We start from the raw sequence: 27,927 nt of genomic DNA, 5'->3' as shown, positions 1-27,927 counted from the left end.
AAATTAATAATAACCTCATTTGATAAGAATCTCATTTCTTAAACCTTCACTCTAATTATTACTTTCTTCAAAACTAAAATAAATTTGTATAATTAAGATTTAAAGTAACTTTTGTTTAGATGTTATAGGAGCTAATACTTTTCTTATATGTAAACAACTTTTTGCTTATTTTTAGTTTCAAATATTATATTATTTTAATTTTTTTTTAAGATTTTCTTAAATTAAAATTTGATAATGACTCTTTCTCATTTTTTAAAAAAATATTTTTATTCACAGTTTTTTTTTAAATGTTTTCACCATACTATTATGAGTCTAGTTGAGATAATAAATATATAATTTAAAATTATTATTATTTAAATAAGTTTATTATTAGGCTTTTATAAATTAAATAAGTTTAGCTTAATCTAAATCTGATGTTTTAACGAGAAATTTTAAAGTGTTTTTCCACCCTTATTTAAATTGAATGTGCTGAATGTGATAGTAGGAAATGGAGTTCTCCGTATGACAACAAGAAATTATCATAAAAGAAGAAGTAATTTCCATAATTTACCTGTATCATGTATCATCTCATTTATGAATACTAGTGAATTCTGTTTTGTCTTAATTCAAATGCAGCATTGGTTCTTTGATAGGCTTACTTTTAATAAAGTAATTCTTTTACATGTATTTTATTTATTTTGATGAAATTATGGACTCATCCTTTCTTTTCTCCTTTGTTTTCTTCTTCGTGGTGTGTGTTTATTTGCTCTGTGCACTGTGTGTATTGTGTGCAGATGGGTTTCGACATGATGAATGTGTCAGTGCTTTCGACCGAGGATGACTTGTGAATATACAATGATACCACCCAACAGACGATTTACCAAGGGTTCACTAGAATGACCCTTGGATCAGTTACTAAAGTGGGTTAGGAGACCTGCCATATTACAGATATGTCTGTCGAGATTATCTTCGCTTTACCTTTATACGCTACCAGTATACCATTTCCTCTTATTCCACCTGTGGTCGCCCCTGCTTCCATGGACACTGATGTCCCTGTTCCTCTACCTATCCCAAATAGTACCCCTAACTCTTATGTACCTTGACCCTCTCTCCTCCTCCCATTGAGCCTAACTGTGTTGATATTCAAGTGATTGAGTCATCTGTTAGACCTCGTCCTCTTACTCCACCCCGTTGACTGTCACCCATTGACGAGGCTGGTCCCTCATACGGTAGTCCCTGACCACCTCTGTCCTCTCCACTCTCTCACATACCCCCACTTACTCCTGATTGGCTGGAAGATATAGACAAGGACCTGCCTAGTCTGCCTTCCAACCTGAATGCTACCCTTTTCACCTCGCCTGACTCTGATCTGGATTGATAGTGTCTTATGTATATATATATGTTCTCTTTTATATGTTGGGGCTATTTTGGGAAGAGGCTTGGGTACGGTAGTTCTTTTTCTCTTTTTGCAAACTTATCTTAATAATGCGCCCCAGGTGTTGTTGATGGTTTAGACTTTTATTTAGTTCTTTAGTTATGTTGTGATGATGATTATACACGATTGTTGAATCCATCTAGGAGATAATTTTCAATTATTATGTTATGTCTAGCATTACTTTTATTTTTACTAATTGGTTCTCTATCCTTATTAATTATTTAAATTACATACGCCAATTATTATACACTCATAGATATGATAGACGTTACGACTGAATACTATATTTCTATACATGCGCTAATTGTATTTTAGATTTGTGATGTCTGAATGTCACACCAAGCTTTAACATACATAAAGTTAATATTAAACATTTGAGTGTTACTAAAAAAGTCTCAAATAGTCAACTTACAATGTGTTCATAAATCTATTAATAACATTGCAAGTAGTCTTATTAAGATAGGGTTGAAAGGTTAGAATTTCAAAATCTATTTCTTTTCCTTTAAACAAAGACCTTTGAAAAATAGTTTAATTGATTTTTTTATGAAATTAATTTTCTTTTCTCATTGTAAAAAAAGATTGAAAGAAATAAAACATTATTATTTTATTTACTTAAAAAAAGTGAAAAAAATATATTATATACACCATTACATTTATTTGTTAGTCTGAGATAGATTATATAAAAAAATATATTAAAATTTGTCAATTTTTATCTCTCATTAAAAATCTCACTAAGAAGGAAATAATATTTTTTTTTGTTAATCTTATGTAATATTATTTTTCTTCTACATCTCTTAATTCTTACCTTCCTTATATTTTTTTCTCACTAAATAATTATATTTATATATTTGTAAAATTTATTTTTATATTATACTATGCCCACTTACCATATTTTTAATTCCTTTTTTGTATTTTCTTCTTTATATTTTATACATAAAAAGTGAAGTGTATTACATCTTTATTTTTATTTTATTTTTTTTATTTTTTGTTTTCCGGAAAGATGAGAGAATCCCGTAAAGAAACTTTTTTATCTCTCAAGTGAGAGAAGATATATGAAATCACGGGAGAATGCTGTCCACGATTTTCCACCTTTTCGTTGTTTTGTGCCATTTTCAGTTTTCTTTCCCCATCACGCGCCTTTCATGCTAGCACAATATGCGCCTTTCTTTCTTTTCTTTACAGCTGCATTAAAAAATTAACAATATACTTTTTTAAATATATTTTATATTATTCAATAAATTTTACAAAAATATATAAATTATATTTTAATTTAAGAAATTACACTCATACTTTTATTTAAATAAATTTTAATTAATAATTTAAAAATATAAAAAATAATTTATTAACAAATATTTCCTAATACTGCTCCTACGAACATTTGCTTCTAAACATAATTCATCGTAGAAGGTAGGTTTTATGAAATGATGGTAATAAATCATGAATTTAATTTAAATTATTATTAGTTATAAAACTTGGTATATTATTAATTAATTAAAAATAAGAATTATTTTTAATAGTATAATTAAATCAGTTTATTATAATATAACCTTTTGATAGTAAAGGACGTGAAGGGTTTGGATTGGGATTAAAGCCTGTACGCATAATAATACTATATACTTGAGTGGCCCACATGTAACAATATGTATAAGTTTCTTGGTGCATTGCACATTTGAAACATGCCACATTGTCGTAGTTGGGTTGGCCTTTTCATTTAAAATTAAATTCGGAAAAGCAGGGAATAGAGTGTTTTTTTTTTGTCTAATATAAAGCAAAATGGCTGATGGAATTTGGTAATTGTCATGCATGTATAAGTGGGAACCCCGAGCCCATCGTAACACCATCATCAATCCACATTTAATAATTAATATTTGGAAAGATAATGTTATATACATATAGCATCCATTTATTATGTACCCAAAAAAGATAAAATAGCATCCATTTAAATGGGATCCAACCAAGCAAGTAAAATTCCGAAGGATGGTGCCGTTCACAGTAGTCCTATCCAGATTCAACCCTGTAATCTAGATTAAAAATACAAAAACTAATTACTGAAAGATTTTGTTTGTAGTTGCTATTTTAGCATTTTCCCCTTAAATGATTTTACATGTAATGCAGACTTAAAATTTTAAAATATGTATTTTAACTTTTTTATTATTTTATTTTGAGGCAGTGTTTTTTTTTTCTCTCGTGAAAATGCTCGCGAATTAGACCTTTGAATAATTACAGGGATTGATTGTTTGGCATTGAAAGATTAATTCCAATATATTTTCAATAAAAAATATTTTTTAATAAAATATATCATTATATTAATTTATAATATATACTTAAATTGTTCAACAAATTAAATATTTTTTATTAAAAGTACTTCAACTGGACTTTAAACAAATAAATAAATCTACAGTGTCCCCACTGCTATAAGTAACTCGGATAAATAACTTCCCTCGTTTTCTCCATTTATTATATTATAATTCATGAGAAAGAAAGAAAGAAAGACCTTCAATTTTGTTGTGTTTCTGGTTGATTTTTTGTCATAATCACACATCGCCCAATATGCACCACCAATTTAATGGTCGCTGTCTAGTTAAGTGTTGCCAAGACTCGGTTGTAATCTAGCTTGTCCCAACGTGGGATTATGCTAAACTGTGTTGGCACCCCATTGGATTATCAAGCTTCTTAATTCAAGCATGGGAAGGGAAGCTATAGTATCAGAAAAACGATGAATCCCACGACTACGATGTTTCTTTAGTCATAAATAGTTCGATACCTGCTAAGGTTACCTTGATTTTAGTGAAGATTCTCGTATATATGTGTAGTCACAACTCTTAATATATTCACATTTGGATTGCGATTCCGTTGGTGACTAGCAGTGTCAGAAAGTGTGTGATAGGTGAGATTTGGGTTGAGTTGTGACCAGTGAATTAGATGGAGCTGAAATCTTTTTCTTGCAGTTCTGTGTCTACATCTGAGGTTGCCCATGGTGGAAGATCCTACAACACTTTGATTTCCAGTTCCACCCACAAAGTTGGAGTTAGATTTTCTAACCACTTCAAGTGCCGAAGAGGTAACAACCCAAATAGATTTTCTCAATAAACTGAATACCCGAATAAATTTTAGCTTACGAGTTAGAAGCCTCACCGCTGATTTGGTTTTGACACTGTTAAAAGTTGACATTTTGATAATAATTGTTGCCCGTTTTCTTTTCTTCTACAAAGAATGTTGAAAAAGTTAGTGTCTTCTTGAAAAAAAATGATTTTTTGGGTCCAATTGAAACATAGGTTTGAATGTTTAGTGCTCTCTAATCTTCAATTTCAGGGCTGTTTCTGAGGATTTATTGTGCCTCGGATAAGACTTACTTGGCAGATAAAGCTGTGATTAGTTCAGTCGGTCAAGATAATATTGAAGCAGAAACGAGTTGCCATTTTGTTAATGGAATAAATGGCTCAACTTCAAGCTTCTATTCCAGAAATCTGAGAGGACTTGATGCCTTTGATGATGAATATGGTGGAGTTGTTGTTGATCCAGATAGGTTACCAACCAACCCATTTGCCTTTGCATCTGTGCTGCGTTTATCTCTTTCTCATTGGAAAAAGATGGTAAAAATCCTTTGTCCATGTTCTCATCCTATGCTTAGGAATCAGTCAGCAAGTCTTGATGATTCTTATGTTTCTTCCTTTGAAAATAAATTTTATAGCTTTATGTAAGGCAAGCATATTATTATCTTGTGGGGAATGGCGAATGAGGACTTCTATAATGTCATCTTTTGGAAAAAACAAAATCAGTATTTTCCATTTAATTTTTTTTTGAAACTGCATCTGTTGTTTATTAAGCTATGTGATAATTTACAGGGGAAGAAGGGAATTTGGCTTAAGTTACCGTTAGAGCAATCTGACCTTGTTCCAATTGCTGTGAAGGTAACTTAGTTTAACTTCTCACATGTTTACCAAGGAAGAAATAATGAAAATATCATATGGATATGAGAAATCTATGTATGTTTCACTGTACTCAAACAACCTCACCTAGTAAGATAAGGCTTAGTTACGTGGATCACACAATACCATTAAATTTAGTCAAAAACTAAATTTTTAAAAATCTAGTTGATAAAAAAAAATTCTTTTAATAACTTCATTTAAGGTTTTTTTGAATTTTTCTCGACCCATTTTTTTACCAGACTAAGAGTCATGCAATCTACCCTCCTAACTCCAAAGGTCTTAACTGCACATAACTGAATCATCTTAAACGATTTTTAGTTATCTTTTTCATTATAGGTATTACTTTAATATTCTTTTATATACTATTATTTTGTATTATGTCCTTTCTTGTGTGACCACTCATATATCTTATCATTCTCATTTATGTCACTTCCATTTTTTTCTCATGTTGTTCTTTTATAGCCTTGCATTCATTACCATATAAAATAGCTGGTCGTATGTTTCACTATGCTCAAGTTCACAAAATTAACTCACAGAACATGCAAAAAAACCAGTACATTCATCTACTCATCTGTCTTTATTTAGTTCAATCTTTGTTTTTATTCAATGAAGAGTTGTTGTGGTTACTCATTTTTGTCACAGGAAGGCTTTCAATACCACCATGCAGAGCCAGGATATGTGATGTTAACTTACTGGATTCCAGAAGGCCCTTGCATGCTTCCAGCAAATGCATCACATCAAGTAGGAGTTGGGGGATTTGTCATCAATGACAACAATGAAGTATGATTCCTTCTATGACAAACTATAGAAATAAGTTCATCCCAATGGAATAAATAATTAAGAAAGCAGGAAATTTAGCACTTTGAAAGAAACTTTTTCAAGTTACTAAATGTTTAGCAGTTCTTTTAAATGATATCAAAACAGTTCTTATCTAATTTGAATCATACAAGCACTGACGTTTGCATAATTTTCTCCTATTGATTTGTGAAGGTGCTTGTAGTACAAGAGAAGCACTGTTCTCCAGCAACTCTTGGCCTTTGGAAGATACCAACTGGATTCATTCTTGAGGTACTTAATTTTCTTAGATGATCTAGAAACCAAATGAAAACCAAATTAGAAATGGTCTTAAATTGTACTCTCTTTTATCTAATTATGTTGCAACTTGAATTCTGTATCACTTGTCTGAATTATATCTCAGGCAGAGGAGATATACACAGGAGCTGTAAGAGAAGTGAAGGAGGAAACTGGTGTAAGTTTGTTGTACTTTGATATATTCCTCTGGTCTAAATTTATATTGAATTTATTCAAGAGGTTGTCTCATAAGTTTCAATTGTGTAAGGGCTTTCTTTTAATGGTAGTTCCTTTATGGTGCAGATTGATACAGAGTTCATTGAAGTCATAGCTTTCAGGTAACAACACCATTCACACTCACAACCATGTTATCATGAAAGTGAAAAATTTCTTTAATACAATAAATCTGAAATACTAATTATTGATTCTGGGAATGTTCTACATTCATTTTAAATAATATGTGACCATCAAATTATGATGTGATCTATGTTGAAAGTAATTGGATTACTGGACGGGTTTGTCTTGTAATGAATCATATGGTCATAGAGTACTGTATAATTTAGTTTGTAGTTCCACTACTGCAGCATTTTTCTTGTATCTTCGTTAAACACATAAAGATCTGAAGATTTTCGTCATCAATTCTAGGCATGCACATAATGTGGCCTTCGAGAAGTCAGATTTGTTCTTCATCTGCATGCTAAGACCCTTGTCATCTAAGATCATTGTGGATGATCTTGAGATTGCAGCAGCAAAGGTTAGATATTCCCACACATGAACACAAATATAGGAAACTATTCTTGGAAGTGGTTAACTTCTTTCTTTGCAGTTCCTTATGTTTAATTCTCTCCATTCACATGGATAGTCACCAAATAAAGCATATCTTCGTTTTTTATTTTTCCTTTTCTTTGCTTTATTTTGTAATCATTCCCAAATCCATATCTGGTGAATCATGACCAAAGAAAAAACAGTCATTACTAGTTGCATAAATTTCCCTTGATCACCATATAGTGATTAAGGTGGCATAACAGTTGCTTTGTTAAGCAAACATGAAAATATAGTATCTTGTTACATGCATAAGTTTTACTTAACTGATTCTATAGATGTGGACAATATCTTATACTGAATCATAATTCAAACATTGTTTTGATTCTCAAGATTGGTTTCTGCGTATCTTATAATTCTTGTGTGATGTTATGCAGTGGATGCCTCTAGTTGAGTTTGTAGAGCAACCACTTATTCAAGAAGATTCCATGTTCAAGAAGATTGTAGATATCTTTATTGCTCGTCTTGGGAAGCGTTATTGTGGCTTATCAACTCATCAAATAGTTTCAAAGTTTGATGGCATGGTTTCTTCCTTATACTACAATGTCATAGACAACGAAGATAACAACTGTGTTGGAAATTAAGGAGCTGAAAACTCAAGAAGGCACATCTCTGTGGCTCAATGTCAACAAGCTGAAAACTATGCTAACCAGTCTAATATGTAACTTATAAATGAAAATTTATATATAAATGTATATAAATATGTCTAATAACAAGGTTCCTATGGAACATGTTTGATCATCACAGTTGTTCCTCATTTACCGATAATCCTTGCAAATAGAACATTCACTACATTAACGGGCCTCGATGTTATAATTTATGGAACCAAATCAGCATATGTATTTGAAGGTTAACATGTATGTGAGAGACGAAGTTGGCCATGTAACCCTACCTTAAGCAGCATACACACTGAGTCGAACCTTTTATTTTGGTCGTTATTCTCTGTGGACCTCTAGTCCCATTAACATGCTATAATCCATATTAATGCGGGTAATGTTTTTTCAAGGATAAAATTTAGGTGTGTTGTTTTGTTTTGTATGCGTTGTTTTCTAATTAACGGTATAGCTTCATTTTAGTAATTTATGACAACATCAAATATAAACTTCTATGTAAATGAAAATTTAATTTTGATTCAAAAAATATTGAAAATTTTATATATAAATTGTCTTTTTTCCAACAATCCAAAATCACCAACTTTTTTATTCAATCATACTTAAATTATCAAAAAATGTATATGTTAAAAGTGTACTCTAATTAATAATAACAAAATCATTATAAGAATACATCAAGAATGGTTTTTAATTTTAAAAAAAATACATTAAGTCTTTAATTGGCATCATTAGTAAAATCCCTAATAATATTATCTAAAAAGTTATCAATGTGTACTAAAAATTATTTTATCTTTCTTAATTTCTTTACCATCGTATAAAGAATTTAGTCAACCTCAAAAAGAGAGCAATAATACTAATTACTACAAAAAAACTAAATAGTCGCTGTGCCTGAACAAGCTCACTTCCACATTGACGCTGATATTTTGAAAGCAAATAAGGATATCTTCCACATGAATATCTCTCGCGCTATCTGTTGGCAATTTTACTTGAAGATGATATGAACAGGGGAGCCCAAAATGCCATTAAGATTTGTTTTCAATCGACTAAGAAATTACAATAGTAAGTGATTTTATTAAAAATAATACAATATGAGATTTTCACCCCCACGTGTCATGCTCTTATGGTTTATGTTTTTTTCCCTCCAATATGGGAAATAGTGTATTTCATTAATCAGCAGTTTGATGTCATTTCACTTTCACAATCACGCATGAGTTCTTCGTGACGTGTAGTTTAATCTTTTAATACTGAGACCTTGCAAATTGAAATAAACATGAATTGCTAGTCATATCATGATCAAATGTTGCGTTTTTCACAAGTTGGCTAGTAAATTAGGAGTCAAAATAGCGAAGAACTTGGAGTGTGTTAGAGTCTTCTCCCAGCAGGTGAAAGTTAACGTCGTATGAATCATGAGAGCTCACGAGACATATAGTATTTGTTTACTTTCAATTATTTGCAAACCAGAATTTGGTTGTCCATTCAATCAGAACGGACACACTTCTCTTTTGATCTTGGATGGACATAATAATTGTTTATAATTTTGATATATCCATGCTTCATTCAATTTGTATCAATAATTCTTTGCCCATCATTACAGCCACTTGCATAAATAATATTTGTTTTCAACTTTTAAAACTCACAACTAATGAATGTTGATAACTAAGTTTCTAATAAAGGAGCATTAATATGATACAAATTTATAAAAGTAAGTGAGCTGATTCATCTTTATTCATTCAATTGAAGCATCTTCTCTCAAAAGTAATTTAGATTAAGACAACAACAAAAAAAGAATTAAAGGTTAAAAAAGAGAAAAAAAAATGGGTCCTCTTCGTTTCCTAAAGAAATGTACAAAGTCTTTGTCATTAAATTTTTTTAAAATATTGATAATTTTAAAAATTGAAAAAAAAAAAGAAATAGAAAATATTTGTATTAATAAAGAGATGGTATTTTTTTTATTTTAAGTAAATACAATCTAATTCAAAAAATTGTAATAAAACGATATATTGTTGTGAAACATTCAATCAATTTTTTTTACCTTTTGGTAATAGTATATTATTTTTTAACTTGAAAAGAATTACTTTCTTTTCTTTCAAAATTTTTATTTAAATATAAATTAAAAGAGTATTCTTGTTTTATTCCTAATTAAGTGCAACATCTTAACATGATAATAACTTTCTCACTACACGTTCTAAGGAAATGAAGCAGTGAGAAATTTGTTCATATTGCAGGTGTATTACACTAACGTATCTCTGTTTATTTAATGGTATAATCACATGTTACCAACAACGATACAAATGCTTTGTTTATATTATATATTTTCTTTTCGTGGTTACAATTGCACTTGACGTACACCGTTGTTAATACATTAATCAAAGCTATTCTAATTCGGTTAAAGATAGTTAATGGCAGCTCTTGGTCATGCATTATTCTAACCCCAACTGCGAATAATTTGATGGATTCACTATACTCCAAAATGATCTTGTCTTTTTTTTTCTTCTTGTTCTTTTAACAACATGCTAAAAATAATAAATAACTATAGAAATAAACAAAGCATTTAGTTTCAACATATTTTCATATTATTTAATAGATTAAATATAATATTAAATTTATAAATAAAGGTTATACATTTTTTTTTCAAATATACATGCACATTAAGTTGGTCGTATGCTTGAATAAAGATTTTTAAATAGTAATTTAATCGTTTAATTATTGAAAGATATATTAATTTAGATTTCAAATTACTGTTTTATATATAATAAAGCTGAATTTCTTTTAATTTTTAAATCTTACAATCAATTGTTTTTTGTCAATATTGAAAGTTAGTTTACTTATTTAACATTTCTCTATATATCTTCCACTTTATTTAAATTAAATTATTTTTCCACCCCTCTATTTTAAATAATTCAGCCTAATATATATTATCATTGCAAATTAATTTTTCTTTCCCATTTTCTTTATATCTATATTTATATGCTGTAAATCGAAGTGTTACTTTAATAATTCATAATCAATTTTTACGTTAAAATTTGAAGATTAAATTAACAATCTAACCTTTTTCAATAGTTCAATCATTCAAAAAACTTATTATACTTCAATTTTTAAACAGAACTATTGATTAACAACTTAAGTAATTGTATTAAAATTTGAAATAAAACAATTTAAATATTAACATTATAACTAATTAACTACTATGTGCTAAAGTCTTGCTTTTTCTTTAAGAACTCTTATTTATTTATTTTTACAATACCTTTGTATTTTAAACTTTGAAGGAATAAAGAGACGGAGATATAACATTTATAGAAATTGAGAAAAATTCATTAAAATATAGTATTTGTATAATTATGTTAGTTTTATAATATAAAAAATTAAGAAATACTTATTTTTATTTAAAAATTCATATTTTTTTTAAAAATAAAAAGCAATAACTTAGGCATTCATAACTAGATTTATCACATGAATTTTTATATAATAAAAAGTATATTTAGATAAACAACTTATTCAATTATTCTCTCTATCCTTTTTTATTTGTCACATTTTAAAAAAGTTACTTGTATTTATCGTTACTTAAAAAATCAATTATAGCCATAACTTAAAATAAAGGAATAAATAACTAATAAAAACCAACAACTTAGGCAGAACATGACATTCATAACTAAATTCATGATATGAATTTTTATATAATGAAAAGTATATTTAGATAAATAATTTAATCAATTATTCTCTCTATTCTTTTTTATTCGTCACCTTTTAAAAATTTTACTTGTATTTATCTGTTACTTAAAAAATCAATTATAGCCGTAACTTAAAATAAATGAGTAAACAACTAACAAATTATAAATTACATAAGTACTTGGTACATAAACAAATAAAAACCTGCTAAAAAAAAGTTACATGAAAACAAAAAATTTGACGACTAATAATAATAAAAAAAAAAAAACAAGAAAGTTTAAACGTTATAAGCTAAAAGGAGTAATAGGAAAAACACTAGTTTCCCTTCATCTAAGCATGGCGGCGAAAAGAGAGAGAAGTCTCTGATTTTAGGCTTTATGGTATGAACAACTAGTTACCTCACATTTCTTCCCAATTTCTTATTCAATTCTCATTCCCTCTTCTCCTTTTGTAAGTTTCTCTCTTCTCTTTCATTCCCCATTGTTGCTTCTTTCAATTTTTTCGCCTTTTCTAGGGCTTCATTCTTCCATCCCCAATATATATTCATTAACTAATATTTTATCTTTCCTCATTCATTTCCACAACAGAATTTAAGGGTAATTCAATCGCACATGCTTTGAACCTTACCTGCATTTTCTCCCGTGTGATAAAGGCAATGGTTTGAATCAAGCTTTTTTGAAAATATATAATTTTTAAACCAACCAGATTTTTATTTTGAAGTTTTTCTTCTCCCGTTCTTTGTGTGCTTTTTCTTTTGTTAATGAGGGGGGGTTGTTTAATGTATAAAAAAAAATGATATTCTTTGGGGACAATTTTATAGGATTCTGTTTGGGACGTGAAGAAGATGGGGATGTAATTGGAGAATTGGGGGCGAATAAAGGGAGGAAATCATACACAATGCCGTTAATCCCTTTGGGCTCAAGCTCGGAAGGGGTGGAGGATGGGGAGAAAAAGAGGAGAACTATGGTTTATCTCAATGTGTATGATCTCACGCCTGCCAACAATTATCTTTACCTATTTGGGGTTGGAATATTTCATTCTGGCATAGAAGGTTTGTCTGCATGATCCTTCTACTTCCTCTGATGTTTAGTTTTAATTTTGAGTTGAGCTTCTTGTGATGAGAAAATTCAATTTTGCAAATTGAAATAGAATTACCAAAATACATTATGGTGCAATATTTGATTATTGAAAACAAGAGAATAGAAAAACTGAAGCTGCTGTGTTGTAATGTATGATGTTTAAATCTATAATATGAATGAAGTTGCCGTGTATATTGATCAGCCAGGAAGAAAAGCCTGAGAATGCATCACCAGACAAATAAGTCATCTACTCATCCGTTGGGATTTCTTGTGGGATTGTAGTTATACTTATATGCCTTTAGAGAATACTGTGTGATAGAACACCAATTGATAATACAATATAATACTAACCATCGAAATACACATAGTATAGCAATATACTTGCTGTTCTAGTTCTAGAGATAAAAGTCACCTACAGACAGTATTTTCTGTCCACAAATTGCAAATAACAATACACCTACCTAATTTCATGCCTTACTATCGGAGACAATCCTAATACATACTGCCATTAGTTATTTTCGATGAATGACTGCCACCATGCAGTTTCTAATACAGAACTAATACAAAATAACTAATACAGGATGTTATTTTCTATCACATGTAATCCTAATTCTAACTGCCTCCAATCCATCAATGGATACTTTCAAACCCACATGGATCTCAGTTCCATCACTGCATGATGATGAAATGGGAAAAATTGCATAAAATGGTTGGTATATGAGGTCTTGCTCTGGATATTTCAGTCTTTAAGCGAGTGAGAACTTCCTGTTAACAATGACACTTAATATCAAACATGATTGGAAGTACGTCATCAATGTTTAAAGTGCATTAAATTTGGATGGTAAAGTTGGTAAGGAAATTGTTGATACTAATGATTCTAGACTTTAGTTTACTCAAAGGTTGGGGATTTATTAGTTTTTTTGCATGTGGTTATTAAGATATGGTTTTCTATCTTTTTAAACTTATGCTTCAATTATTTGGGCCTTTAATATACCTAGTTCTAATTTCTTATATTTTATTTTCTAAAGAATCTTAAATATATTTGGATTACTATTATTTTATCTCTTCTCTCTTTTTTGCCTTAGCTTTCTTTTCTCTTGATATTCTTGAAAAAAAAAAAAAAAAAAACTCCTGTTGTACACGTTTTGATTTGTTAGATTTTGGGATTATTTATTACTATACTAGAGAGTAGACAGTAGTTTGTTTATTTATCACTTTGGCTCCTTATCTCCAATGACTAATTGAATAATTATTTTGCCTTTCCCTTTGTGTGATTCCTTTCTCTGCTCTGCCTTTTTGTCTACTCTCTTGTTTGCCTTTGCTTTCCTTTTTCTTGATAATTTTAAAAAAAAATAAAATCCTATTATACGGTTTGTGATTTGTTTGGATTTAGGGATTATTTATGTTTTTGATTCAGTTTAATGTTGATTTTATGATTCAAAACTCAAAAGTTAACTTAAGAATACATTCTGACAATCAAATGCAAGCATTTTGATGGGCATTTATGAGTATTTTTAGGTATATGTTTGCATCATGTTAAAGGCTTAAAACACTCACATAAAAACATGTATGGTTACAATTTTTTGTTCTTCTGATGAAATGCATTGCCTTTCCAAAATATATGTGCATACTTTCATTGGCGAATTGTGGTTTCTCCATGAGCCAAGTTATGGTTAGTAATACTTAGTGCTATCTCTTGAGAGTTGAGTGACATTGATATTTTGAAATGAAAGGATGCTTCATCACTATTTCATGTGTATGTGATCATACTTCTAGTTAAGGCTGGGATGCCTTATGATTAAATAACACAATTGCTCACTCTAGCCGGTTTCTAATATTTTAGATATGTAAAGACACTGCTAAGGATGTTTTAAGAAAGTTAATGACAGTGTATCTTTATATGGCCTCTTTTGAGTTATTTTAATCTACTCAGATCATCCTTTATCCCTTTTCTCTGTTGTCTTGTGCTAATCAATGACATTGCAACCTCATGCACTTGCTACTTTTTGGTCATAACCCGTGCTTTATCTTTCATCTATGATTCCCTCACTTTAAGCATTTAGTATAAATCTAAATATACTAAACTTCTTAATTGTCTGGAAATTTTTGTTTTTATTGCCCTTGTCTGAGATTCTGGAATTCATTCCACTTTGATCTAATTAATGTATTTTGCATTGCTGCTGTTGTGCATCTTGCATTATCCCATACTAGATAGTTGACTGAATTTTGTGGGTTCTGAACAACAATAGTTCTTACATACTAGCTTAAGTTTGTGTTTGGATAGGGCATTTTAAATTATTATAATTTATATATTTGTAAAGTAAGAAAAAGTAGTTTAAAAATACAAAATAATTTTAACTAAATAACTTTTGTATCAAATAGAAAGAATTTCTAATGACTTATTTTTAGAGAGAATTTAAAAATCTTTCTATTATGCTTAACTTTTTGTATTTATCATTTATAACTCTTCTCATACCTAATTCTTACTCTTAAGCATCCCTCATTATTACTTTCATACTTGCTAGAATTTTAAAATTATCCATCCAAACACCACCTAAGGGTTTTTGTTTGATTTAGTATTTGCTGTGCATTGTTCTACCTTTTGTTAGTAGTGTCTGATACTGTATCATAGACCATTTACTTTTTCTTATTACTACCTTTCTCTAGTAGGTCATTTTGTTTTGTCATTCCAAAATATTTTTCAGTTTGTATTTTTCTCCACTCAGCAACACTTGCACCTTATAAAAGAAAGCAACTTATCTTGGTTATACTGTTCAAATTGGAGTTCAATGCACTGCTTTTGATTTAATCTAATTATCATAAAAATTTTGATATGTTTGATGATGATTATTGGTTTTGTTAATCTATTATAATGAAAGGTAAAAGCGAATTCATATGCCCATTTTAAGCTTGAGTGGTATTGAGTGGAAGCTGTGAAGGTATAAACAAAGGATGCATCAAACTCTGGAGGCTATCATAAATTATGCATAATAGATTAATAGGTCAAACATAGATGCCTATTTAATGTTTTTATTCAAGACATGAATCGAATTCCACCCTGTTATATTTTATTTGACAGAAATATCATTATTTAATGTACCAACTTTGGATACTATTAAGTTATTAGTTGCAACATCTTATGTACAAGTTGCCAATTAGAAAAAGAAGTAATTTCAAGAGATGTTATTTATTAAGGATGTAGAACTACATCTCTTAAACAAATTACTGATCAGAAGCTGGGATGTACTGCTTTGTTGTTTTAATATCCTCTTGAACTGACTTCAGCTTGTTGTTTTCTTGAATAGTGCATGGTATGGAGTATGGCTTTGGAGCACATGAGTACTCAACAAGTGGTGTATTTGAGGTGGAACCTAGAAGCTGTCCTGGCTTCATGTTCAGACGTTCATTGTCATTAGGCAGCACTGATATGTCTCGTTCAGAATTTCGTTCTTTCATGGAGCGCCTTTCTGCAAAATATCATGGAGACACATACCATTTGATTGCTAAGAATTGCAACCATTTTTCAGATGAAGTTTGCCAACAGCTAACCGGAAAGCCGATTCCTGCATGGGTAAATCGGCTGGCTCGTGTTGGTGAGGATTCTCTTTGATTGCTTATTCTGATTGCAGATAAACTCTATTGTCTTTTTGTCTGTTTTACTATGAATTTAGTATGCACATGTAATATGTGTAAGTATGTTGTCTTCCCTCTCTACTTTACATTTTAAATTAGATGCTTCCATGTATTCTTAAAATATATTTTCATATTACTGTGGAAATAAGTTTGGTCAAAATCTGATGGAGAGCGAGACTGAATGATCCACACGCCTACAATTGAGCATTGATTTTCCTAATCTGGTTATTGTGACCACTAGTGTAGTTGTAATCTGATCACATCCATTTTGAAATTTCAGGTTCTTTCTGCAATTGCCTTCTACCAGAAAGCCTTCAGGTTGCAGCTGTTAGACATCTCCCTGAACATCTTGCGCAATCTGGTAAGATATGAAGACAACAGGATTAGCTAATTGTTTGACAATCTGGTTGATATCTTTCAGATTTTATTGGCTGTTCGAGAAAGAAATATCTATTATGAGTAGCACATAGCATATGACATATCTATTATCTTTTCTATGCAAGTACATGTTATTACTTAACTAAGGAAAAATGAAAAACAGAAAGTGCACTCCAATGTGATTCATGAAAACCAGAAAGATTTGGAGTAGCCTTTCTTCTTTTGCGAAAAACCAGATATCTGTTCTTTTACCATATTATATAGACAAAGCACTTTGGTTTGTCAACCTGTGGGGGTAAGGATCTAAACATGTCATTGCAGATGATGAAGGATCAGAATTTGATGGCCTTTGTACGTCAGATGAGAGTGAAGATGAGGATTCCAATCATCACCTGCTAGCTACACCAAGTGGTGGTGGTGATGTTGCCATTATAAAGGAAAAACCAATGACTCTAGCACGGGACCTCCTATGATTTTCGTTGATTACTCCACCTATCATTATCATTCTTATTCTTTCTTCCTTCTATTGTATCTGTGATATTAGCTTTCACCATGTATCGAGTTTTCTCAACTGGAACATTGGAAACTCAACATGTTTTGTATCACAAAAACGAGTTTGTTGTATATGTCCTTTATGTTTCAAAATGGATTGTCCTCTAGATGTTATATTTACTATGGTACAAACAAAAAATGTTCAGGCATACAGTTAATCTGATTGTGTGGAGTGATATACTTTCGTCAATCTTACCACTTCTAGTTCTCCCTTGGTACAGTTTATGGAATGATGGCTATCAATTAAAAATAAACAAGTATGATCCAAAATTAACAAGTTCATGTTGCTTTTCGTATTGGTAACTTTCGTAAAGTTTTAAAAAAGGATCATTGTTTTTTTATGGTAGTTGATATCTTCAAACCAAATGCACAACTAATATTACGTAACTTAATGTGACTGGTGATGTCTGGCAGTTCATTCGTAACTCAATGTAAGCACCAAATCAACAGATTACTTTAGGATATTGTGAGAAGCGTTATCATAAGTAGTCAAAGCAGCTCGTAGTTGAACTTCTTGAGCTTGGATGGGAAAATAAATCAGTATTAGTTATAAATGTACAATAATGCTTGATATTTGTTAGCATGCGATTGAAAGTGGATTATGCATTGATAGTGCGCAAAACGATGGCCACCATCTCAACAAAACATAAAATTTCGGCTGAATACACTTGTGTTCCGAAAGGTCATCTGAAAATAATCAAGAACGCTATGAGATATAGTTTCTTAAAAATAACGATCTGGCACCAATTAGAAGATATCACCCAATCTAGAGCTAGTGAGAAGCACAGAATTACTCAAAGGATCACCTGTCATTGGTGACCTCGACCATTCAATGCCATTGATGAATAAGCATGCATTAAGAAAAAGAAGTCCCCAAAAATAAATCGTCATTCCGAAAACAAGATGAAATGTGTGGAGCAAAATGCAGGCATGGGCCGAACGAAAGAAATATTTTTATTATACATTGGTCACAAAATAGTGAAAATACATCATTGGGATTATTTCACGGGCAGAATTGCATGCTTAAACAGAGAAAAGTTTTGACAAAAAGAAAAACATGGAAAAGTTACACTTGCAAGATAGAGTATTGTCAGTCAAACCACCCCCACCCCCCTCACACTTCCTTCTCTTGATCTTATCCCCGTCCCCTCCGCCATAAACCAAAAATGAAGAGCAAAGTTGTTCCCATCAATTTCAAATTGAAACGTGGACTTCGTGGATATTATTGGGGGGAGTAGGATACTGGAGTTAAGCATACCGATTGTCTTGGCATTGGTAGTGATTTAACCGAGATAAAGGCTACCAAATGCGTAAATTCGTAACAGTAGCCCTCAAACCCTCCTCCCTTTTTCGATGCAGCAGTTAGCATTGCATCCATCGCAAAAGCTTGCATCGAAAAGGATTACTCCAGATTTGAAAGCCCTGACAAACCTAGTAATTAATTGATCAATATAAACGATGCACATTGATTGATTGACCCGCATGACACTCATCATTTGAATTCAAATGGGCAAACAACGGAATATACAGAGGAAAACACGTTATAGATTCAGGCCTGCCAAACATGGATTATTATTGGGCAGAACAAGGAAAACATGACAAACTCAGGCAACTTAGGCTGTTTTTTTAGTATACATGGATATCAACACTAATTCCTCCCAAGTGATTAGCACTGATGGAGCAACTGCTTTCCCTGCTCAGTTTCTCCGTAGTAATCTTCTGGTTAGTAGTACCATATCGCAGCCAAAGGCAAGATATTCTTGCCAATGCTGCCTGTCCAGCAACTCGCACACGGTAAACAACGCTTAAATCTGTCCACATTTCACCAGCCATGGTTCCTGATTGATTACTTGAGTCGTACCCTTCAAGATCTGACTCTGTTACTATGACTACAGAACTGTCATCAAATGTTACAAGATCTCGTGAAGCTGATGCTACCTTAGAAGTCCTTACTAATAGACCAGAGGTAGGAGCACATCCAACAACCCTCCTCATCATAAGGTGATAGTAGTATTCCTGGACAGCCTGAAATTTCAACAATTAAATTATATCAGGGCTAACCATTACTATTAATCATTTCCCAACACAAATTGAAAGAAAATTGTGTCGAAAATATGGGTCAAGAAAGAATAAAATGGAAATCAAAAGAAAGTTAGAGCAATGCCAGTCAGAAGTACAGCATACACACACTAGTAAATAAAAATTCCATTTCATATTCTCAGAGACTAACAGGTAAATTGAAATAGAAAGGTCCATAGAAATTCAAAATTAACAATGACAATGACCAAAAAGCAAGCTGCACACATACTTGCCACTGAGAGGAAGCTAGAAGCACCCTTGGCCGAATTGACTTCACATAATCATATGCAGCATCAGGTGTCATCAGTTTGTGGTGTACCTACACATAAAAACTCACAACATAAGAAAATTAGCCAATCAAGTACCAACCTCTTTTCTTTTTCTGCTTTGATCTTTTCTACTCTCTTTTTAAGTTGAGGCGCCAACCAGATAACAAATAACAATAGTCGTGCTGCGACCACGTCCAGCTTTGCAGTGGACATATGTAGTGCGTCCAGACAATGCATTTTCTTCATCAAAAGAACCCAATATGAGAAAAAAGTCAAAATCATTACAAATGAGTGAAATAACTAAATATACAAGGAATAAAGTTGTTGCAAACCAACCAATGATTGAGTTTTATAACTTCTCAATATTTAATCATTATAGTTATTTTTCTTTGTGGGAGGAATGATGGAATGACTTCATAAAAGAGAAGGGAATTACAGTGTAAAAGAAAAAGGAATATTCAACATACAACACACCCACTGACATTAGTTTATAATGCTCCCACCTTGTTGGCCACACCATGCAACACTTTACAAATAGTTTGATATCAATAATCAATTTCCCCACAGAATGAAACTTGTACATGCAACGAAGCAGTTGGATACCCTTATAGTTAACCAATTCTCTTAATACTCACCATGTATGAAGTCCACAGCACGGTGTATGTCATGCAATGATGGAGCGAAACAGTAATCTCTAGTAGGAATTACCAGATGATCAATTCCATGAGCCTGCCAAATTTTAACAGGAGAAAATTAAACATATATAGAAAATAAACCACATGAAAATCTGAAGTCATGAAAACACCCAAGAAGCTATAATAACCTAATGCAACGTGCCTTAATAGCCCATGAAACACAAATATTCAAAAAGAACTAGACACCCAGTCACCAGAACTGAGAGAAAGGGAGAAAAATTCACAATGCTAATATTTTTGGAAATAAAACTAATCCACTCATAAACGTTTTATTTCTTATCATACTATAAAAACCAAGATACGCTTACATTAGATACACATACAAGCATTTAACAGCAGCATGCTAGATTATAGTTAAGAGTAAACAATACTCCCTTGGTCTTCTGATTCGACCTTGCAATTTATTAGCCTGAACCATTTTCAAGTACATCTGCTTCATCTAATTATATTATGTGCTTATTTTAGTCAAACTTCAAAAATTTTCTGGAAGCTGAAAAGCCACCAAAGAAATTAATCGTCATCAAATTTCTATGAAAGCAAAACAAGATGAACAAAAATTTGCCAATCACTGCAAACAAAACAACTCTCTTCACTCACAAAAGGGGCACAGAAACCTAGCAACTGTGATACCTAAATTTCACAAGTTGTAGGTTTATAATTTAACATCATGCACCCTTAAAAATCAAGCAGTCGGAAGGATTTAGCTCAAAAATCAGGAGAAAAAACCAACCCTAAGATAAAACATTGACGGCAATAAAAAAAAGGGATATGTAGACTACTCACATGATATAATGTGGTTGGAACCAAAGTCTCATATGACTCGTTCAATGTGATGACCCCACGAACACCAAGCTCCTTCAAGCGGGGAACATCAATGGGAAATGGAACGGCACCTAACAATATGAACTGAAAATTAATTGCATCAGATTTAGAAGCAACCTTGTTTCGCACAAACAAACAACTCTCATACGCAACCAAGTTAAAAATGTCATCTCAGTTAAAAGAAAAAGAGACAGCAAAATCACAATCATGTGCGCACACGCATTATTTTGATCAATATACCAGCCAAATTCATAAACGACAATTGATTATCACACACAATTCATAGAATTTGTTGCATTATATTAAAGCTAATGTGCAATAAGTAAACTGCAGGTAAAAACAAACATATCAAAAAGAAACACAACAATCATTGACAGTATCCAGCACCAATCCGAAACACAACATAATAATCTCTTATCAACTTAATTATACTAAACAAAAACTTGACAACATTAAACACATGGTCGCATAAGAAACCATACCTCATCAACCCTATCCCACCATCGAAACTCAACCTGAATCTTATTTCTAACGACATTGTAAAAAAGGGTTGGATAGAAGAGCGCACGAGCACCAGCTCCAACCAATACCCTCTTCGCTTCGGAACCTACAAAGCTCGATCTTCCTTCCCCTCTAACTTCTCCCACCTCACCTCCCTTCAATTCCTCAATATGCATAACTCACTTTGATATCAGACAACAATTCCAGTAATATCAATATATTTACAACAACCTAATTAACAAATCGCAATCGATTCACCCAATTATCAACACGTATGAACTGCACTTTTTACACCCCTCGCAAATCCTCTATCGACAGCGCTAATACAACCACCCTAACAAGCACAAAATATACACAGAACAAACGTTAAAAAAAGGGGTGGATTGTCCCAAATTGCAATTGACGGATCGCAGAATAGATCGAGAAAACCTAGGAAATTGGAAATTTGCAACAATTCGAACAAGGAATGGAATATGGGAGAAAGGGTTGGCCGAGAAAAGAGTAAACGGAATTTTCCCGAGAAAATGAAACCATGTTTCGGAAAGGGTTGATCGAAGATGGATGAGTGATTGTCGTAACCAACAAGAGAGAGAGACAGACGGAAAATCTGTCGGGAGGAAAGAAAAGTAAAAGGGTAAGGAATCGGAAAAAGAGGGGAAATTGGGAATTGGAATCCCTAACCCTAAATTTTGTTGAATAAGAAAATGGCTCTTCCGCTCAACAAACTCTGAATCAGAAAGTAAAGGATCCGGGAAAAGGATGAAGAGGAAAATGAAAATGAAGTGGCAACATTTGAGTTACGCGATTGTGACACAAGAAAGGTGAAAGTCTCTGAGAGATTGACACGTAACCCACTACTTATAGCCTTTGCCTTTCGGGTGAGCTATGCTATTTTCAGAGAAATTGCCAACAGGTCATAGGTTGCTACGCCCACTTCTACATAAACTATATTTTACTATTTTCATATATATACGATTTTTTTTAACAAGTAGTTAAAGATATAAAACATGAAATTATATATCATAATTTTTACTAAATTATAAAATTTAATAAAAATATTATCATTTTTATTTTTATTATGTTTTTAAATATATATTAAATTTGAAAATAAATATTTTTAAAAAACATTTTTAAATGTTTGAATTTTATTTTTTATATATAGAAATATAGTGGAAAGTAAAAAATAAAGAAGGTAATCAAAGTTGAAAAGTGTTGAATAGTATATTTTATCAAGTTATTTATAACTTTATATGATTAAATTTATGTTAAAATATTTTTTTATTATTTAAATTAATTATTTTTTATATTTAATCATATTTTTGTTATAAAACTATTTTATCGTTATAGTTGTTAAGCAACTGATGATTAATATGTTAAGAATATTAATTAAAGAGATAAAAAAACATATTAAAATATTATTAATATATTTATAGCGTAATTTTTAAAATATTTTAAAATAATTTTTAATAAAAATATTGTATTCGTCAGTTTCTTAACCAAAACTTTAAATTATCAATTAGTAAGACTCTTAACTTGTATATTATTAGGGTTAAAATTAAATTTTAAATTTTTTTATAAAATTTCAATTTCAGTATTAAATGAATTTCTTTTGGTTCACGAATTATTTTAATTAGGTACTTTTTTACTCCTCTCATTAAAGTGGTATAATAAATTAAAAATTACATAATAAACTTTTAATTAGTCACATATCACTACTCTTATTAATTTTTTAAAAATGTTGATTTTCAAAAATAAGAGACAAATATTATTATTTTTATTTAATTAGAACACATCAACAATATTTTACACTATTGTTTAATCATTGATTATTATATTTGGTTGAATAATTAATTTCTGTAATAATTAATATAATAGTTATACTTGCTGTATATTCTAATTGATTAATAATGTAAATTTTCTTACACTCTTGTTGTACCAAATATAAACTCAACTTGTTTAAACTTGTTATTATACATTTTTTTTAATATATGCCCAATAACACAAAATAAAAATAATAAATGGTAAAATTTTATTTGAAAACAATAACATTTCGTGTTATTGTAACTTTTTCAATGCATTAATTTTGTAAGTATAAAAATTACTATTTATGAATAAATAATTCTACAATTTTATTATCGTCAACCTTAAAATTGAATTTAATCAACTAAAAATAATAATTTTTTATTGAAAATAAAAAAAATTATTACACTGGAGGAATAAAAAAAAGTATAATAAATATTTTCATCTTTAATAAAAAAAATTATGTTAATTAGTGTCTTAAAAAATTATAAATAGTAATTTTATTAAAAATTCTATTGGAATATTTTAAAAATTCAACCTTAAATAAAGTTGACAAAATTGCTAATAATAAATTTTTCTACCTCTTATTCATACCAATTTTCTTAATTTTTAAACGAAAAAAGTATTAAATATTTTATATTTGTAAGATAATAAATATATCACTTTTTATTTAATGCTTATTTTATAAAGTAAGTGAGAGTATTATTAAAAAATTGAGTATAAAATATAACAAAACTATTTTTTTTTTTATTATATGACTTTGAATATACATTAAAAACTGACATATATAATATAATTTTTTAAGATTAAAAAATAAAACATTTTTATTCAAAAGACTACAAATTTTAGAAGATCAATAACATTATATAATATAACTTTAAATAAAAATTATTATTTATTAATTTTTTTATGTGTCCTTAGACATGGAAATAAAAATTTATATATGATAAATTATTATTAAAATTATAAAATTTAATGTATTAAAAATTATATACTACTATTAAATGTTACATTTTAAATAAATATATTATTTATTAATCTTTTATTAGTCCTTAGAAATATATTAAAAAATATTTATAAAATTAAGAATTTTATAGCATTTTTCTTTATAAAATTTTATAAATATTAGTTACATAAAATCATTCTTTAAAAATTGAAGTTAATCAAACTCATAATCCTAAATTGTCTTACTCTATATAAAGTATATTGGAGAATTATTAGGAAGATGACTAGAAAGATATTACAAAAAAATTTATTGATATTTCAAAATATTTACGCACACTCATCCTCACCCTCAATGTGTATGAGAGAAAGATACTTTTTTTTAATGTTTGTTCACAGACATGCAGTAAGAATTTGTAAACAATTTTTGTTTATTAAAAATTATAAAATTTAATGTATTGCTTATTAATATTTTATTATGGTCTTTAGTCACATAATAAAAACTTATATATATTTTAAAATCACATAATAATATTAAATGCTATGATTTTTAATAAAATTATACTATTTTTAATTAGTTATTTTGTATCTTTGGACACATTGAAAATTTATTTATAAATAAAAATACTAGTAATTTATTATTATTATTATTATTATATATTTTTTATAATATTTCTTGCACATCTAAAATAAAGTATATAACATTTAATAATTTTATGTGATAAAGAAGATAAAAATTATATATATATATATATATATATATATATATATAATATTAGATAAAATATAGATAAAATATTCAAACAGTAAAACTCTTTTTAATTTAAATTTTTTCTTAAAATAAAAAATGCTTGATTTGAGTAGTGTTTTGATGGGGATATGTTTTGATTTGACGTGGCATGGCATAAATTTCATGTGGCAACAGTAAATGTAACTCTTTTTGGGGAAAACAATAAATGTAAGTGTAGTTATTTTTCAACGTATTTGACTTTGTGTTACGTGTTATTCTCAAATGGGATTCTAAAACTAATTCTGATATAAAGACAAGTGTCAAGTAACTTTTTTGTTAGTTGAAAATTTTATAATAGTTGTAAATTTACTTTTAAGATTAATTTTTAAATATAAATTACTTGTCTTTAAACGACTAAAATTATTTATATAAAATAAAAAAATTTAAATTAAGTTAAAAACATTTATTGAACACCCAATAAAAGTAAATAAATAATATTATATATTAAAAATCATAATGTTTACTATTATTATGTATTAAATATCATAATTTTTAAAATAAACTCTTATTACATATATGTTCTTGTTATATATTCTTACGCTTATATTACAATTTTGCTAATTTAAAGGTGTAAAGAATTGACAGTCAAGAAATGATACTTTATTTTAGTGCTTATTTCGGTAGTAATTGAAATTTATTCCTATTATGACACACATTTTAACATAAAATCATTATTCAAATTAATTTACACATGCCCCCTTATTGTATTTAATATGAAGATGAATAATTTAAATTTCCTTTGTCTTGTATGTCTATGAATTTTTTAAATTATTAAATAAAAAAATGAAAGTATGAAATAGTTATTATAAAACATTCAGAGTGAAATAAATTATTTAAGATATTGAAAAGATATTGATTTTCGCTAATAGTTGATAAGTTATTTAAGAATTCATAGTTTGAAGTTAAAATATTATCTTATAATCAATTGATTGAATTAAATTTTTTAATATATCTAATTAAATAATTTATAAATTAAAGTTATTGATTATAAATTTAAATTTTTAAAAGTTAAAACAAAAAATATATTCATACTTAATTTTTGACAAGTTAAAAATGACTTAAAATAATATTTTATAAACTAACTTTAAAATATATAAATATTTTTTTTATCTATTTAAACAACTTTTTTAACTTATGAAAAAATAAGTTATACATTTTTTAATAAGTTATAAATCTTTGATATCAAAGCTCCATTAGGTACTATTTGGATGTTTATAACTTGTAACTTATACTCGTTCTGATTCTTATGTTTCGATATTTTAACCTTTTTTTTTTTAAGTTTTGTTGTTTTAGATTTTTAATACTTACTTTTTTTAACCCTTTCATAAATGTTTTTTTCTTTTTAAACGTTTCCTTAAAAGTTCAAGAAATTTTTTTTTTCTATTGTATCCTTTTACTAAATTTTCAATTATTTTACAAATTTATTATAAATTTCATATTTAATTTTTTCAAATTTTAATAATTAACGAGACCAAATCATAAATTATTTTGGTAACTTATCTACACAATAATTCATAAAATATATTTTAATTTGCAGCATTAAGAGTTAATGAATAACGAGTACGATTAACAAATAAAAAATAAAAAATTAAAAAATGATAGAATTAAAAATTAGGTAATAATTTTTATACAAATTTTGACATTAATCAGTTGTCTTAAATTACGTGACATAACTTTGAATGACAAATAAAAAAGAAAAGAAGGGGGTAAAAATAATGGATGAATTTTAAATCAACTCATATTCTCACTTAATTTTTTTCTTAATATTAAATAAAGGTATTTTAGTACCATAATATACAAAAATAAAATATTAAATATAAAAGTTACAAATAAAAAATTGAAAATTTACTTCTATCAAGTTAAATATTTTTTAATTTTTTTCCAAATTTACTAAAAAAATAAATTATAACCTCTTAAATAAAAAAATTATAATGAATTTTTTAATTGACGCAGGAGGAACAATGGAGAAAATCAGAAAAAATAAATTTTACTTCTTCTGGTGAGAGTTACTAGAAAGTGGTGGGTCACGTTGAAGCAGAACCATATAAAATGTGACGTTGATCTTTATCCTCATCCAATCCGATAAAGAGTTGGTTGCATTTGCTTTATTGTTTTATAGCTAATTTCATTGCTACAAATTAGTAGGGGCGGCACCGTCCCTTACTTTCTGAACAGGGACCACACGGGTAATAATTTCTAGAGGGGTGTGGGTGTTAATGAGATATATTTTTTACATGTGAAATTTAGATTTTAAGATTAAATTTCAAAATTTTAAATATATTTATTATATTAAAAATTTAAATTATATTATTTTCAAGATTAAATTAATAGATTAGTCATTTAATTTTTATATATATTTTATTTTCATTCTTTAATTTTTTTCATATAAATTTTTCATGTCTTAAATCAGTTTTAACTTAATTCTTTGTATTAAATTTGATTGACAATATTATTAACATCAGAAATGGTGTTATTATTTTACTTGTAATAAATTAAACATAAAAATAGATAATATCATATAATTATTAATTTTTTTAATATGTTATATAATATTCTTTTAACTTTATTTAAGTTTTACTTTTATTCGCTTCCTATTAATGTAGTTTTTAATATGGTTTTTTTTATTTGTTATGGTAAATTATACAAGTTGGCTTAGGATCAAATTTTTTAGGTTAAACATATCAACAATTTGATAAATATATTTGTTGTGAGGTTGAAAAATCATGAATATTTTTGGAGAGATTAGATACTCTTATAGATGTCATGTAGTTATATGTATAAATCATATGAACTTCATTCAAAAAATCTTATCTTCTTGTAGTGTATAAGCACATCATTTATCAAGTAAATAATCTAAATATGTTGGCTGAAATT

The 27,927-nt window shown here is 28.9% G+C and overlaps 3 protein-coding genes across 5 annotated transcripts; 2 read left to right on the top strand and 1 right to left on the bottom strand.

The window, feature by feature from the left end:
- The first annotated feature begins 3,998 nt into the window (after nt 1-3,998).
- Nucleotides 3,999-8,136, top strand: LOC113849517 (nudix hydrolase 8). 2 transcript variants are annotated; one of them, XM_027479471.1, is made up of 9 exons: nt 3,999-4,475; nt 4,727-5,007; nt 5,260-5,325; nt 5,986-6,123; nt 6,334-6,411; nt 6,542-6,592; nt 6,718-6,752; nt 7,060-7,168; nt 7,614-8,136. In XM_027479471.1, exons 1-9 carry the CDS (start codon nt 4,337-4,339, stop codon nt 7,818-7,820), a joined length of 1,104 nt encoding a protein of 367 aa, XP_027335272.1. In that variant the 5' UTR covers nt 3,999-4,336; the 3' UTR covers nt 7,821-8,136. The 2 variants fall into 2 exon arrangements, with proteins under 2 accessions (XP_027335272.1, XP_027335273.1); XM_027479472.1 differs by lacking the exon at nt 7,060-7,168 and having other exon boundaries at nt 4,000-4,475.
- Nucleotides 8,137-11,797: 3,661 nt separating this feature from the next.
- On the top strand, nt 11,798-17,362 carry LOC113849790 (deSI-like protein At4g17486). 2 transcript variants are annotated; one of them, XM_027479965.1, is made up of 5 exons: nt 11,798-11,893; nt 12,334-12,564; nt 15,898-16,185; nt 16,506-16,586; nt 16,925-17,362. In XM_027479965.1, the coding sequence occupies exons 2-5, from the start codon at nt 12,411-12,413 to the stop codon at nt 17,074-17,076; spliced, it is 675 nt and encodes a 224-aa protein (XP_027335766.1). In that variant the 5' UTR covers nt 11,798-11,893; nt 12,334-12,410; the 3' UTR covers nt 17,077-17,362. The 2 variants fall into 2 exon arrangements, with proteins under 2 accessions (XP_027335766.1, XP_027335764.1); XM_027479963.1 differs by having other exon boundaries at nt 11,825-11,963.
- A 727-nt stretch (nt 17,363-18,089) lies between these two features.
- Nucleotides 18,090-22,346, bottom strand: LOC113849222 (putative dual specificity protein phosphatase DSP8). Its single transcript, XM_027478966.1, has 6 exons — nt 21,503-22,346; nt 20,982-21,104; nt 20,139-20,232; nt 19,661-19,743; nt 19,464-19,553; nt 18,090-19,180 (listed from the first exon to the last, which is right to left on the bottom strand). The coding sequence occupies exons 1-6, from the start codon at nt 21,695-21,697 to the stop codon at nt 18,782-18,784; spliced, it is 984 nt and encodes a 327-aa protein (XP_027334767.1). The 5' UTR covers nt 21,698-22,346; the 3' UTR covers nt 18,090-18,781.
- Between the last annotated feature and the right edge of the window lie 5,581 nt (nt 22,347-27,927).

The sequence above is a fragment of the Abrus precatorius genome, unplaced genomic scaffold, assembly GCF_003935025.1.
Source record: "Abrus precatorius isolate BTA unplaced genomic scaffold, Abrus_2018 Scaffold9, whole genome shotgun sequence".
In the NCBI taxonomy this organism is placed as follows: domain Eukaryota; kingdom Viridiplantae; phylum Streptophyta; class Magnoliopsida; order Fabales; family Fabaceae; genus Abrus; species Abrus precatorius.
Note: the sequence above shows the minus strand (reverse complement) of the source record. Positions and strands in the feature narration are given on the sequence as shown.